Source organism: Peromyscus californicus, unplaced genomic scaffold (assembly GCF_007827085.1).
Source record: "Peromyscus californicus insignis strain IS unplaced genomic scaffold, ASM782708v3 Scaffold_16__1_contigs__length_79575227, whole genome shotgun sequence".
In the NCBI taxonomy this organism is placed as follows: Eukaryota; Metazoa; Chordata; class Mammalia; order Rodentia; family Cricetidae; genus Peromyscus; species Peromyscus californicus.
In genome coordinates, this window is record NW_026294458.1 from 28209195 (window position 1) to 28223718 (window position 14524).

A 14524-nucleotide genomic window follows, 5' to 3' on the forward strand; every position below is an offset into this window, starting at 1 on the left:
GAGAAAACCAACACACAGGCTAGGGACATACAAAGGGACACTCGGGGAAGATAGGGTCCGAGCCCTCAGGGAAGCCAGCCATAAAGCCCTTCCTCCCTCTGCCTTCCAGACAGTGAGCAGTCAGTGTGGTGGCCTTATCATTTAGCTAATTCTAAATGGAGTTTTCCATTACTTTCACCCCAGAGCAGGCTAACTACTTAACTAGGTAAGTTACGTGGAGGGTAGTCGGAAGACCAGTGACGTTAGCTTAGTCCCTGACACTGTGTCTCATCATGGCATCAGCATTTAGTGTAGAGTGTTTTCTAGACTAGATGGTGGTCAGCGAGAGAAAAATATATATACAACATACAGATATCTTGCCCAGTGGCAAGGTACACTCAGATTATTTCCGCTCACCCCAAATGCCTTTGGAAGGGCTCCAGGATAAGACTCCTGTAACTCAAATCTAGGTCACTGATATACGTTCTAATTACCGAACTGGAAGTTGGAGTAATTAGGGCAGACGTGGTAACAAGCACTGAGCACGCCTTCCATCATCAACGCGATGCCCATAGCATAGAAGAGACCGAAGTGTTTGGGAATCCCATACTCCTGAAAAAAAAGGAGAAAGGCCTGTTAATAGAAAGACACTAGTCGGAGACCTGCTCAGAATCTGGAATCCCGAGTGGTGGCCTCAAGTGGGTCTTCATACAGTTTATCATCACAGCATCAAGCCAGCCATCCCTCCCCTTTGCAGGGCTATGTGAAATCATGGTCCTTCCCAGTTCATGCCTTTGGTCTGTCCCACTTTCTTCTCACCATAGCAAAGATGTCTTTAGCTTCCAGGGCTCTTCGATGGAGAAGGTCCCGGCGCAACACTATCAGCAGAAAGAGGAAGCCCAGGAGCACGTGGCCCAGGTTACTGAGAATGTTATTGAAGGCACTATAGAGATGAATGAGAAACGGTGAGTGTGAAAGCCATCCCAGGGACTCAAAGAATGGATGCAAAAAAACCGAGCTGGGGAACGCAGCATTTGGTACCTTTCACTATTAACCTTTCTCTGGGCCTTCAGGGTTGGACAATCCCCAGACATCTTCCTTAATCTAACTCCGTGATTTGAAGAGGCTCCCTTGACTTAACAGAGCCATTTCTTCCCAGGATGCCTGCTCACCACCCCTAACACCCACTTGATCATTGCTTGTCCTTACAGCCCCGGCAAGGTATGAGTCCTGAGAAAGGGCTGGTCCAGGGACGGACAAGCGTTTAAGCTCCACCTGTGACTCTCATTGGCAGACCCACAGTGTGTCAATATTCCACAGCTCTTCAACTGCGGATTTCAGGGAAAGCACCGACACGTCACAGACGGTGGCTTTATTTCAGGAAACCATGGCTGGTTCTGCTCTGTAGAGGGAAGTTGGGTTCCTACCTCTCAGGAAGACGTTTTCTTTCACCAAGTTCTGGGGGCTTTAGAACAGCCGGGGTTGTGGATGGATTCTGACATCACTAAGAACTAAGGGAACCAAATTCAGCAAATCCTTACGTGTCTAAGCTTCAGCATCTTCATCTAGAACGGTGGTACTAACACTGCCTACCTCGTGAGGTCATTTAACAGACCGAATGAGAGCTGGCCACCAACTCGCGTTCACAGGCATGTGCCGCCCATAGCTAGGGATCGGACTTTTAAAAACCTCACAGCCCACGCCTCAGCAGGCCACTCTTAGGAATATTGCCCAGGAGAGAAGCGTACCTGGTCTCTACATCTGGCTTTAATTCCCCTTTGCCCTGACTAGGGTAGTTTCCCGCGGTTGTTTTTCATGTTTTCAAAACCTTAAGTCAAGTGAAACAGAAAGAACCTTGAATGCTTCCCGAGGCACCAGGGGGCTGGGTTTACCTCAGGACGCCCAAGGGATGGGCACAGAGGAAGTTGTAGTAACAGATGTCCTGGTTGCCGGTGACATTTACCACCTATAAAATCAAGTGGGAGAAGAGGGAATGTGGCTTTTCTCCATCTTCTGAGTCTGCCCAAAGTCACAAAGAACAGAAAGGGCTCCGAGGGAATGGAGATGCCCCATCCTCTGAGGGCCCCGCCACAGCCAGTGAGGAGGTATCTGGTTTTCCTTCTCCATCCCCTTCTCCATCAAGAACCTACCTAAACCATAGCAAGCTGCAGGTTCTGAGTGGGCCCCATGTAAGTAGAGAATGCTTAGATTATAAACAGTGGCGTGCAAACCTCATAGAGACTTTGTCTTCACTATGTAAAGAGTATGGATGGACTGAATATTTCACATCACTATCTTGGCTATACAGAGAAATCGTAGAGGATTTAAACAATGCTTATGAATGGTCCTGCATCCTGAGGCCCTGATCTACTTGGTGTGGGATTCTCCCTTGGACCCTGCAATTCTTAAAAGTTCCCCATGTGATTTTAATGCATAGCAAAAATTGAGGGACAGTGCACAAAATGTCCTTAGCTGCATATCATTCTAAATGGGCCTTCTCATGTCTCATAATTTCTAGAATAATTTATACTTAGAAATATGGATCCCAATTAAATTCTGACTCTAGTGACTCGGATCCAGGGTTTTTGTGAAGGAACAGTGGGCATTATCAAACTATTTCAGTGTGAATTTTTCATCTGATTTTTAATTTTTTGTTGTTGGTTTAATATTTTGTTAGTTCTGTGAAACTGCTTTTAAATTGTTTGAAAAAGATTTATTTTATGTGTGAATGCTTTGCTTGTGTGTATGTCTTTGTACCACCTGTGTGCCTGCCGTCCATGGAGGTCAGAAGATTGCCCTGGAACTGGAATTGCAGATGGTTGTGAGAGGCCGTGTGGGCACTGGGAAGCCAGGTGCTCTGAGAGAGCACCACGTGCTCTTAGCTTCTGAGCCATCTCTCCAGCGCTTACGAAGCTTTTTCTAATTTTACAGACTATCCCCAGCGAACAGGTACAGGCTAAATTAGACTTCTGACTTTTTTTTTTTTAAAGTCTGAAGATTGTATTTTGTTTTGCTTTTTGAGGCAGTTTCACGTTGCCCAGGCTGGCCTTGAACTCACTACCTGAGATGACCTTGAACTTCTGATCCTCTGGCCTCTTGGTCCTTATTGCTGGGATTACAGACATGTGACATCTGTTCATGAGGGGCTGGGGCTGAACACCGAGTTTCAGGCATTCTAGGCAAACACTCTCCCCACTACAGTCCTTGTCTGTTGGTCTAGAACTTTATTTACTCTATTCACTGTTTCCCAATGACCACATACTCAGAATGATAAATAACAGGTGCCATTGATAGACATTAAGACTGAATGACTGATTTTTTTGGTTTCTTTCTTTTTCTTTCTTTCTTTCTTTCTTTCTTTCTTTCTTTCTTTCTTTCTTTCTTTCTTTCTTTCTTCCTTCCTTCCTTCCTTCCTTCCTTCCTTTCTTTCTTTTTTAAGATTTATTTATTTATTATGTATACACCAGAAGAGGGCACCAGATCTCATTACAGATGGTTGTGAACCACCGCGTGGTTGTTGGGAAGTGAACTCAGAACCTCTGGAAGAACAGCCAGTGCTCTTAACCTCTGAGCCATCTCTCCAGCCCTGAATGATTGACTTTATGTTGGTAAACTAGACAATATAAGGTGCCAGGTTCTTTTGTGATGAAACAATTGGGAAACAAATGGAAAAGGTCCCAGAGATGAAGTAGTTAATGGAGATGCCTAATTGGAACTGAAATGGGAAATTATTATTTTTTTTTTAAAAAAATCTCTTGGAGGCTGGTAGCACACACCTTTAATCTTATCACTTGGGAGGCAGAGGCAGGTAGATTTCTGTGAGTTCGAGGCCAGCCCGGGTCTATATATCCAGTTCCAGGACAGCCAGGGCTACAAAATAGAGAGACCCTGTCTCAAAAAACAATTAACCAAAAAAATATAGTTCTTGGGATGGAAGAGGCTGAGTTGTAGCTTAGTGGTGACAAGCAGACACTGTTCTTCCAAACCGGACTTGAGTTCAGTGCACAGCACCATGGCAGGTAACTCACAACTGTCTGTAACTCCAGTTCTGGGAGATTCAATGCCTGTAGCCTCTTCAGGCACCTAGTCTCTCTCTCTGTCTGTCTGTTTCTGTCTCTCTCTGTCTCTGTCTCCGTCTCTCTCTGTCACACACACACACACACACACACACACACACACACACACACACACACACGATTCAGGAAATTAAAAAAAATAAATCTTTAAAAAAAATACTTTTTGACCTGCCCCCAAGCTAAACTGTTCCCTGTAAGCCAGAGCTTTCCCTGTGGATGGACACTGGGCGTCTGGGTGGGTGTCACGGCAACACTTACTGTCTGGTAGGTGATAACGAGCTGCATCACAGGCAGGGCATAAAACACGGCGATGGTGATGATGTTCCTGCGACAGAATGAACCATCCATGGTGACCCCAAGATGACCGCGGACTCTGGTCCGCTCTTAAAAAAAGAATGCTTCCACCTTGCAGCTCCACACTTAGCTTGCAAAAGCAGCTAGGAAGTGATGGTGTAACACCTGCTTCTGAAGTTTGCCTCCCCTCTCCTGTGCATTTGAACATTTGGTAGACAGGATTTGGACCAAAGTGGACAGAGGGAAAGTAAATAAAACTTACCTGGGTCACTACTAACTGGCATGGTTATAGCAAAGAATCCTGGCATCCTTGCACTGTTAACTGAAATCATTCAATCCTTCATTTATTTAATTGACTGGAGACAGAGTCTTGCTATGTAGCTTTGACTGGCCTAGACCTTGCTATGTGACAAAGCTGGTCTTGAACCTGTGGTGATTTCAGGAGCTGTGGTTACAGACAATGCCATCATGCGTGACCTGAAATTATGTATTTAAAGCTAACCATTGGTACTCCATTAGTTGAAGTCCTCCTCCTCCTCCTCCTCCTCCTCCTCCTCCTCCTCCTCCTCCTTCTCTCTTCCTCTTTGTACAATCATTTGTAAAACAGAATAAAATGTACTTCTTACGGAACCACATTACTCCTTTAGTGCATTGTTAGATTAAATGTGATTAGATGCAGGTAACAGGCGAGGAGCAACCTGTGGAGGCTCTCAGATAACACTTAATTCCAAAATGAGAGCTCAACTACGAAATTCTATTTCGCCCCCCTGGCTTCTTTCTAATGTCTGTATCCAGAAGTAGGATTCTTCTTCAGAAAACAAAAATGGAGGTAGGGGGCGGAGAGCGGATGTCACAAGAGGACCACAGTTAGTCTAGAGCTTTCTGAGCAGAAGGAGGCCCCCTGTTGGGCAGCTCAGCCTCTTGACTGGGTGGAAGGACATGCCCACCAGAATGGCCACATTACAGGTCTTTTTTGTTACAAGTTGGAGGCATCATCATCATCCATAACATGCCTTATTAAACACTAACTCCTTGTGATATAAGGGGTAGTAGCTTTTACAAAGAAAAATGTAAATGTAAAGAATTTAGGGACGGAGAATGTAGCTCAGTGGTCGAGGACTTGCCTTCCCTGTCATATGTGAGTCTGGGTTTGATCTCCAGCACTTCATTACACATGTACATAAAAACAAATGGATTTAAGTAATTCAGTACTTTTAAGGGAACTATTAACCTACTAGTCAACTACTTACCAAAAATAAATCTTATACTTTTTGCTGACAATTCTCCGGTCCTTCCTGGACAGATCTGACAGGTACAGGAACATCTAGGACACCAATAGGAAGAGAATGCAGAGGCCAACTTGGCTTTTCTTGTGCACAAGGGAGAACATTAGAAAGTTCAGTTTCATCCCCACTGCAGATTAAAATTATTCATCAAAGACGTTTCCTTTAGTTTTACTTTTCTCCAGATACTGCAATGAAAACACTACCATTCTCCTTGGCATGTCGAGGATCTGGCTGATGCCGGAATTCTTCCTATCAGGAGTACTGAATGTTTCACACATCTCAAGCACTGCCTACTCAGCGTTCAGACCTGCTCTATGTCGTTCCAAAATTGCACACAGTTGAAACTGTGTGATGTATACTCCTATCTTTTGGTAGGTAAAATACAATATATTAAACATATGCCGGAAAGAAATGGGCTTCGCTCTCAAAGTATGGTATGTACAGAAATGAGGATGGTTTCCAGAGCAGCCCTGAGGCAAATCTCAATTTCCATCTGGCTGGATCCCTTTATCCTTCCCTATTCACAAACACTTCAGGTTCTGTTTCATTTGATGAAGAGGCTATTGTCTCAGGCTCTAGCTAGGTTTCATCTGAATCCTTTAGAATTTTGACTCCCCTTCAAAGGAAAAAAAATTAAGGAAATTGAGGCACTGGTGAAGTTTATTTTACTACCAAACTTTCTTCCATTTCAAAAACCACGGTCAGGGAGCATTGGTACCTTGGTCCGGATGACGTTTTTGTCACTTTCAATATCTGGCATGGTGTCGAAATCACTCTCCTCCACAGAGCTGTCTGTGTCTGAGTGGCATGGCTGTCCACCATCGGAGGAAGACATCTGTCTTCCAGGACTGGAACTCGACTCATCTGAAACAGAGAACTCATCTGCCTTGAAAAGCCAGGAACAGGCTATGGAGGTCATTCCTCTGCAAAAAGCACAGTGCTTACTCATTCTAGAAAATACTGTGTTAGTCCAGATTAACTCTTTGCCAACATGACGTGCTCCTCTGCTGCCTTCTCAAATGGACTCGCTTTCATTTTATTTCTTTATATTTTATATTTGATTGTCTGTTTCTAGGGCTGACTATAAAGAATAGACTAGCATCTGCTCTGTATGTATCTGGATGCAAAAATAACATTTGCGCTTGTATTTCATGTTTCATATTTTAATATGTGAACACAGATGTATAAGCACGCACGTGCCGGGTTATTTATGGCTTCTATCATGCATGTGGGTAAACACATGCATATCCAACTGCTGTACATTTCTCGCAGACTTTTTATTCAGAGAAACCCCCCACATGCCATTTCCATCGTTACATAATGAAAACAGCATTCTCGGGAAGGATTCTTCTGTTCTCATGAATGTTCTAGAGCAGATGGGATTTGTGCAGCGTGAGCGCATGAGCCGAGCCTACCTTCCGCTTTATTTCTTCTGTTCAGATGGTTAAAAAAAAAAAAAAACCCTGTTCTAACAGAACTAAAAATAAGTAGCCTGCACTGAGCCCACCTGCTCAAAGTTATAGTCTAACAGGGCAGGACTACAGACCCTCTATGGAACAAGTGCACCATTCACAGGCCCACAAGCATCATGGCAGGGGCAGTTCCTGCACTCCTGCCCTATAAGATAGGTATGGGGGCGGGTCTGGTTCCTTTCAGGATGCTTAATGACTTCTAGGCTTGCCCAGTGAATCACAGGTGGCATTGAGCAGGCTCACTGGGAACTCAGTTAGGGTGAAGGACTGTTCTGCTACAGCCGTGTTCACCTGCAGCCCTGTCTCAGACTTCTAACGCCCTACTTCCCTGATTCCTGAGGAGGAAGGAACTGGTCACTTGACAGTGGCTGGCTGGGATATGTCTTTCAAGCCCTAAACTCAGCTCCTCAGGAGCTGACAAGGTGGCAGCGAGGATGGAGGACCTTGTGCGCAGGCCTGATGGCCTGAGTTTGATCCCCACTTCCCACAGAGTAGCAGGAGAGAACTGAGTTAGAAGTGTCCTCTGACCTCCACTCATGTGCACCTGTACACACATACGAGACACACACACACACACACACACACACACACACACACACACACTAAACAAACAAACAAACAAACAAATAAATAAAGTTTAAGGAGCCAAGGAGCTGGTGAGGGGGCCCAGTGGGTAAAAGGTGCTTGCTGGTTTGGGTTCAGTCTCTAGGACCCACGCGGTACATGAACATAACCAACTACAGCAAGTTGTCCTGTGATCCCCAATAGGCATAGTGGCACATTCTCCCCCCAACAAGACAAATAAATAAAGATGTAATAAAAAAATTTTAAGTCCCAAGGGAGCCTTGGGTGGTTGATGGCAACCATTGTAGTGAGTTCTGCTCAAGTGTAGCTAGCCGATCCAAGAAACAGAACAACAGAACCATAGAGAGTGCTGGAAGGAACTTTCCAGAATATCTAGCCAGTTCACCTTGTACATATAAGGACAGTGTCCCTGGGCAGCTGGCTTACCCATGCTCACAATGATTAGTGGCTGGAGAAGCCTTTGCACTAATCTCTGCAGAATAAAGACAGAGTTCTACCAGAGGACTCACTGTAGGCAGTACCTATTGCCCCGTAGTTGCTCCCGTCAGGGGTACTGGCAGTGATGGGATGTGACACGGCCATATTTCCAGAGCCTGCAGCAAGAAACAAAACAAAAAGGAGAGAAATGCTTTCCTTTCAGCTGCTGAAGTAGCCGAATCACTCAGCAGAAACCTTTAAATATGATTTTCTTCCCACTTGAATATAGGAATCATCACTGCGGGTCTCGGGGACAAATCCACCCTGCCACCTCTTTCTGTATGGTTCATAAATGGAGACCTGTTTTTAAATTTCTTTATTTGCAGAGAAAATTCAAAAGAAGTATAATTCATGGCATGTAAAATCTACACAAAATTAAAATTTCAATATTCAAGAACAAAGCTGGATCAAAATGTAGTCCCCCTCATTTGGGTACAGATATGGCTGCTTTCTGCTACAATGACATACATGGGTAGTTGCAACTTAGACCATATGTCTCCAAATAGCTGATATATTTACCATGTGACCCTACACAAGAAAAGTTAACTTGGCAGCACAGCAAAGTTCTAGGAGTGAAAAAGTGTGGGTCTAGAATCACTGTGGCAAGTGTCTCCACGGAAGAGTCACAGCAGAACTAATGGTCTATTATTAAGCCACCATAGTTTGGGGTTGATTGGTTGTATCATTTAGAAGCATCCTAACTATGGGTAAGAAGGACATTACTACACTCACTAAAGCCAGAAGTGATGAGCACAACAATTGAAAACATGGAAGAAAGCCTGACGTATTTTGAGGGGTATTAAGGGGGTAGATCAGGTACATCTGTTGCTAATGGGTTGCTGATAGATTGAAGCCGACTCAAACATTCTCAGTGTGGCCCGGGACTCCTAGTAACAAAGAGAGTGGTCCGCTTTCTCTGAGAGTCCAGGGGTTGTCTCCAGAGTCACCCCACCACACACAACAGGAAAATACTTTCAGCCTCCTTTGTGACTACCAGGAAAGGTGTTATTCCTTATAGTTAATCCATTGCTGAGAGATAGGAAAATGGATGGGGAGACGAGGCTGAAAACTGGCAGGCATCCAGGCAGTGTCTCTGATCTCTTGCCGCAGTGTCTGCTGGAGCCAAACTCATAGAGGGAATCCAAAGCTACATTCCTTCCCTGCTCTCTGAAGTTTGCCAAGGATTTAGATATTGAAGGGCTGGTGGCAATCTGGAGCAATTCCCCTTTTTGAGAGGTGAGCTTGCCGGTCACATGACCAACAAAAGGTCCTAGAGTGATTTATTCCCACCCCCCTCACCGCCTCTCTGCCTCTCTGCCTCCCTCACTCCTTCCCTCGTCCATTTCAATAGAACTTTGGGAACTGAATCCAGAGTCTTTCATAGTTCACGCAGTTTCTCTACCACTCAACTACATTCCCAGGCAACTCAGTAGTGTCTTATGATGTGATAGGGAAGGGCATTCAGCGAACATAACTAATATTTGGAAACATTTGTGCTCTCAATATATTTCGGTGATTTTTCTGAAAATGTTATTTGTTGTTACATAAAAGCTACAGTGTGCCACATACATAAAAAAAAAATGCAACAGCTCCGAAGACTTCCTAGTCACAGTCAGCTTTCTTCATCCTACTTTCAGACTTTGTTCCCTTGATGAACTAACTCTCAAAAAGTCATAGTTTTTGAGGCCAGCTCTCCAGGCTTCATTCCATGTTTTTATTTTTAAACTCATTGTGTCCCCATTGATTTCCTCCACGGGGGAGAATAACTCAGTGCCAAATTCAGGATTTCCAGACGAGTCAAACCTGATGGCCTAAGACACTCATTTCCCCTTTTCCCTTTGGTGAATGAGCTGAGGGCTGCCTCAGCTAGTCAACGAGACTTGGAGCTGATGCAGTGTTCTTGGCAGGCGAAGGTGTTCCCCGGGCCTGCAGGATGGAGACTCTCCCTGGCATTGTTTCTGGGCTTGATATATTTATTATTTAGAGAGCTCAGATCTCTGCACTTGCTTGGGCTAGCCCTTAAGGACACAGCATGACGTCAACATCATGCATGCTTTCCATTCAAGTTCAAAGCTGAGAAACGATTATCTTTAGACACATTGTATGTGGGGTGTAGGGGGCATATGGGTGTGTGCTGGGGATCAAATCTAGGGCCTTGCATGTGATAGGCGAACACTCTATCACTAAGCTATATTCCCAGCCTAGCTTCGGACTCTTGAATGTTAAGAATCAAATTGGGGCACAGAGACTGCTGTGTGAACGTGTGGCTGTCTCCTTTCGACTCGGGGCCAGTTCTGGCTTCATGAGAACACAGAGTCTGGCCACTGCCCCTGTCCTGTCGACTACAAGCTCCGCTATTACCAGAGCCACCGCCGCCGTTCCTGATGCTCCCATTGCCGGGACGGAGGCTGCCACTCCTTCAGACTGAAGAGAACGCATTGTGTCAGACACTCTGGACTTTTCAACAGCCCTATGAGGTGGGGGCTCTTATTACCGCCATTTGAAAGATGATAAAATAGAGGTGCTGAGAGGTCAAGCGGCTTCCCCAGCCAGGCAGACACCGGGTAGAGAGCGACTCGTTGTGCTATCTGCTGAAACTTACCTTCTTTGTGCAAAATTAGGTTTTTATTTATATATATTTAAGAGGCATAACATATTGATATATGTGCGTGTGTGACACACACACAGACACACACAGCAAAATAATGACCACACATAAGCAACATGTCCCGCTTCCCAGTGAGTGGACAGTACAACGTGTCAAGTCTCGTGGGATTGCTTCCGCTTTGAGAACCTGCTTCTAGCTCTTGCTCTGAGCCCAGCCCTCCAAGTGTTTCCTGTTGCTTTGAGTTCCACTGACTTTCTACTCCTCACAGACACTTTGCTGATGGGAGAGAAAGACATTTCTATAGCCTCATCCCCCCCCATCCCCGCTCCGTTCCTCCTGTGAGTGTCTCCTGGTAGGTAGCACACTCCTCTCCGGCTCTCTCTCCCAGCTGGTCTCACCAGCCTCAGCTCCCTAAGCCTGAAGGTCACCAGTCGGTCCTCCCCTGGCTGGCTGGAGCTTGCCCCTCTTCTGCTCTGGTTCTGGCCAGTTAGGTCTTGGCTCGCTCAAGGTCATGGGACACTGGAGATGTAGCCAGCTCTGCCTGGAGCTTCTCTGTGCACAAAGGCTCAGTATCGCCTCCCTATTTCAAAGCCCTTTGTGGCAAGCATACCTGTTTTCTACTTCCTGGATGGAAGAAAACACCTGCTTTCTTCAGGCGTCCTCAACCTGTGCCTAGCTGGTGCATGTAAATTGGTGATCTTCCAGTTTTACCCCAAGAAGATATCTGGCCATGTCTGGCCAAGACACTTGTACTTGTCTCAAGGAGGAAGTATACTTTAATCCAACAATGTATGGGACATCCCAAACAACAAAGAATTATGAATCTTCTAATGTTAATAATGCTGATACTGAGAAAAATTATGGTCAGAGAGAGAGGGGGGACTTTTTAATAATTCTAAAAGTGCATTTACTTGATGTCCCCACTTCTTCTGAGATAGGGTCTCACGTATCCCAGGCTGGTCTTGAACTTACTATGGACTCCAGAGGATGATCTGGAAGACTTCTGATCCCCCTGCCTCCACCTCCTAAGTGTTACGATTACAGGCATGCACCAACTCAGTTTATGTGGTGCTGGGGATCTAACCCAGGGTTTGGAGCAAGCTAGAGTGCCACTCTGCCAACCTGAGCTACACCCCCAGCCACGAAACTCTCTCTCTATAGTGACTTATTTAACAATAAGGATACGGTACACTCTACACCAAGAGAACACGAGAAGAAATTGGTGGCGTCTTCTGACCTTGCCTCATGAGGATGTGAGCCTTAGTCCATCTCCCCCAATATCCCTCTGAGTAGAGAGTGCAGGGGCTGGCAGAGAAACAGACCAGAGCACCACACTCCATCATCGACCCTGGAAGCTACCCTCCTTTGATTTGCAGGCAAGGAGGGGTCCTCTGGTATAGAAGTGGGTCCAAAGTGTATTCTGCACTGATTGCCATTGCTATGTGGATCCACATGAACCCTCTTTGCTCACTCATTTTTGTCTGTCATCTGAAGGGGGCTTCTAGCTCTTAGCTATTTTCAGTGTATCTGATTTTCAGCAATGGTCTGGTTCAGGCCTGAGCCCCACTGAAGTATGTTTTGATGCTTAAGCGACCCTTCTTGACATGGGATTCCTTTAGTGATTGTAGTAATCACAAAATTACATTATATAGACATCGAAAGAAACAACAGACCTTCCATGCAGAGGGCACTTAATGAAATTGAACCTCCTGGATCTAGGTCCAAGTTCTAAAGGGCTTAATTTACATTACATACTTTACATTTATGTTGTGTACATTTTGCTATTATTAGCAAAACCTGGGGAGCGGGGTAGAAAAGGTGAGCTCCAAGCAAACTCAGTGGAACATTTTATAAACAACAGTGAAAGCAGAGCTTGGCCTTTTAAAACTCCAAGAGCAGGTGTTTTTTCAATCTTTTATATTGGCAATTGAATGTTTATTAAAAACAAAGTGCCCGCGGCGGGGAGAGGCTGGAAAAACAGTCTAGCTGTTTCTCAAGGAAGACAAATGTAAACACCAAAAAGCCTTCCAGCAAAGGGAGAAAATCCTGCTGGGTGGAGGTAGCAGTCAGTTGGTATCTTTCTAGGATTCTGTCTTGTGGAAAGCACAGAACTAAACATCGGCTCCACCTGACTTCAAATGAAGTCCATCCCACCTGCCTCTTTCAATTCTCACTCCTTCCCAAACAGTCTCAGAGCTTATGGTGATCTGGGCTTTGTCAAACTGAGCACATTTGAAATTTTAAGTTTTCATAAAAATATCAGACAATTAAAACCCTTTGTGGGAATTCTCAGAGTGGAGGAATGGGCCGGATATTTAATTATGCTGGGTTCTTCAATTATTACATTTTTTAAATTGTGCTTCTAGCCTCAAATATTCTGATTTTCTAGATGCTTAAACACATACATGCACAAAGCTTTCTTAATTTCCAAGGGAAAAGTATACTGCATGAGAGCTGACATAACACAGTCTCACTGTTAGTATTCTGATCCCGCCCCTTGGCGCCATCCTATGCCCGGACTAGAAGTCTATTAAGGGAAAACTCCGCCCCTTCTTCCTCTCTCTTCTGCTTTCCCCTCACGAGGTGCGTGCCTCTCGACACCTCGCCCTTCTGTCTCTCTCTTTCCCTCCTTCTCTCTCTCCCTTCTCCCCCCACCGAATAAAACTTCACTGAGCGCTGTCTGCATGGCGTCTTGGCTCTCACCCACCGTGGGGCACCTTGGCTCTACCGCCAGGACCTCCTGCATTAGAGTATCAATCATAACACTCACTGCTATCCCCAAGTCAGCTTAGGGATACGGACGGGTGTGAGCAGTTACATCCCTGTGCAGAGACAGCTTCTAGAAAAGATGAATGGTTGGCAAGTGTTCTATGAATAACTGAAGGGCATTCCAGGTACAGAGTCTGTGTGGGCTCCATGTCTCAATAGTTACCAACCATAAAACCGTTTCTCACTAGCTCTGCCATCTGTAGAAAGTTTGTGGATGGGAGGACTCTGGGCAAAGAATCAAGGGGGAAGAAAGAAGAGAGACAAAGGGTACCCGTGCAACATCATCTGGGATCAGGAATTAGCCAAAGAATTCTCTTACCATCACTGGAACCAAAGCTTCCATCAATGGATTTCCTCTGAAACCTGCAAGCAAGCATAAATACAAATACATACATATGCACATGTCCATATTCTCTTAAGAGTCAGCATTTTGCACTAGCTTCCTACACACTCTGTTGAAAATTTGTCTTCTAGGATCGCTTTTAAAGGGCCCTTTGGCCGGGCAGTGGTGGCACACGCCTTTAATCCCAGCACTTGGGGGCCAGAGGCAGGCAGATCTCTGTGAGTTCGAGGCCAGCCTGGGCTACAGAGTGAGTTCCAGGAAGGGCGCAAAGCTACACAGAGAAACCCTGTCTCGAAAAACAAAAACAAACAAACAAATAAATAAATAAAATGGCCCTTTGGAAAAATTACTGGTAGGAGTTTAAAACGGGATAGCCCCTTTGGGTGACAATTTGCCAGTTCCTCAGAGAGCCAAACACAGAGTGATCATATAACCCAGTAATTCCATTCTCAGGCAGGTACATTATTTATTAACCTTCATTTGTTTTCAGATGTAAACATAACATCATAGCATGTGTTTTTTAAAGCATACAACTCAGCACGTTTTAATATATTCAAATACTTGTGCAACTGTCCCCATGACAGTTTTAGAACATTTTCATGGCCCCCTCCAGGGAAGCTGTGTCTGTTAGAGAT

The 14524-nt window shown here is 45.1% G+C and overlaps 1 protein-coding gene across 6 annotated transcripts in view; it reads right to left on the reverse strand.

Annotated features, from left to right (window-relative positions):
- Positions 1-14524, reverse strand: part of Sidt1 (SID1 transmembrane family member 1) — a 94873-nt gene that overhangs the window by 19499 nt on the left and 60850 nt on the right. For 4 of the 6 annotated variants that reach the window (XM_052740763.1, XM_052740761.1, XM_052740766.1 and 1 more), the window contains 8 exons: positions 13866-13909; positions 8202-8285; positions 6354-6499; positions 5600-5673; positions 4314-4380; positions 1872-1945; positions 799-922; positions 474-591 (listed from right to left, as the gene is read on the reverse strand). In XM_052740763.1, the coding sequence (XP_052596723.1) occupies positions 474-591; positions 799-922; positions 1872-1945; positions 4314-4380; positions 5600-5673; positions 6354-6499; positions 8202-8285; positions 13866-13909 (731 nt within the window). The remainder of the gene's footprint in view (positions 1-473; positions 592-798; positions 923-1871; positions 1946-4313; positions 4381-5599; positions 5674-6353; positions 6500-8201; positions 8286-13865; positions 13910-14524) is intronic. The other 2 variants (XM_052740764.1, XM_052740762.1) reach the window with 1 other exon arrangement.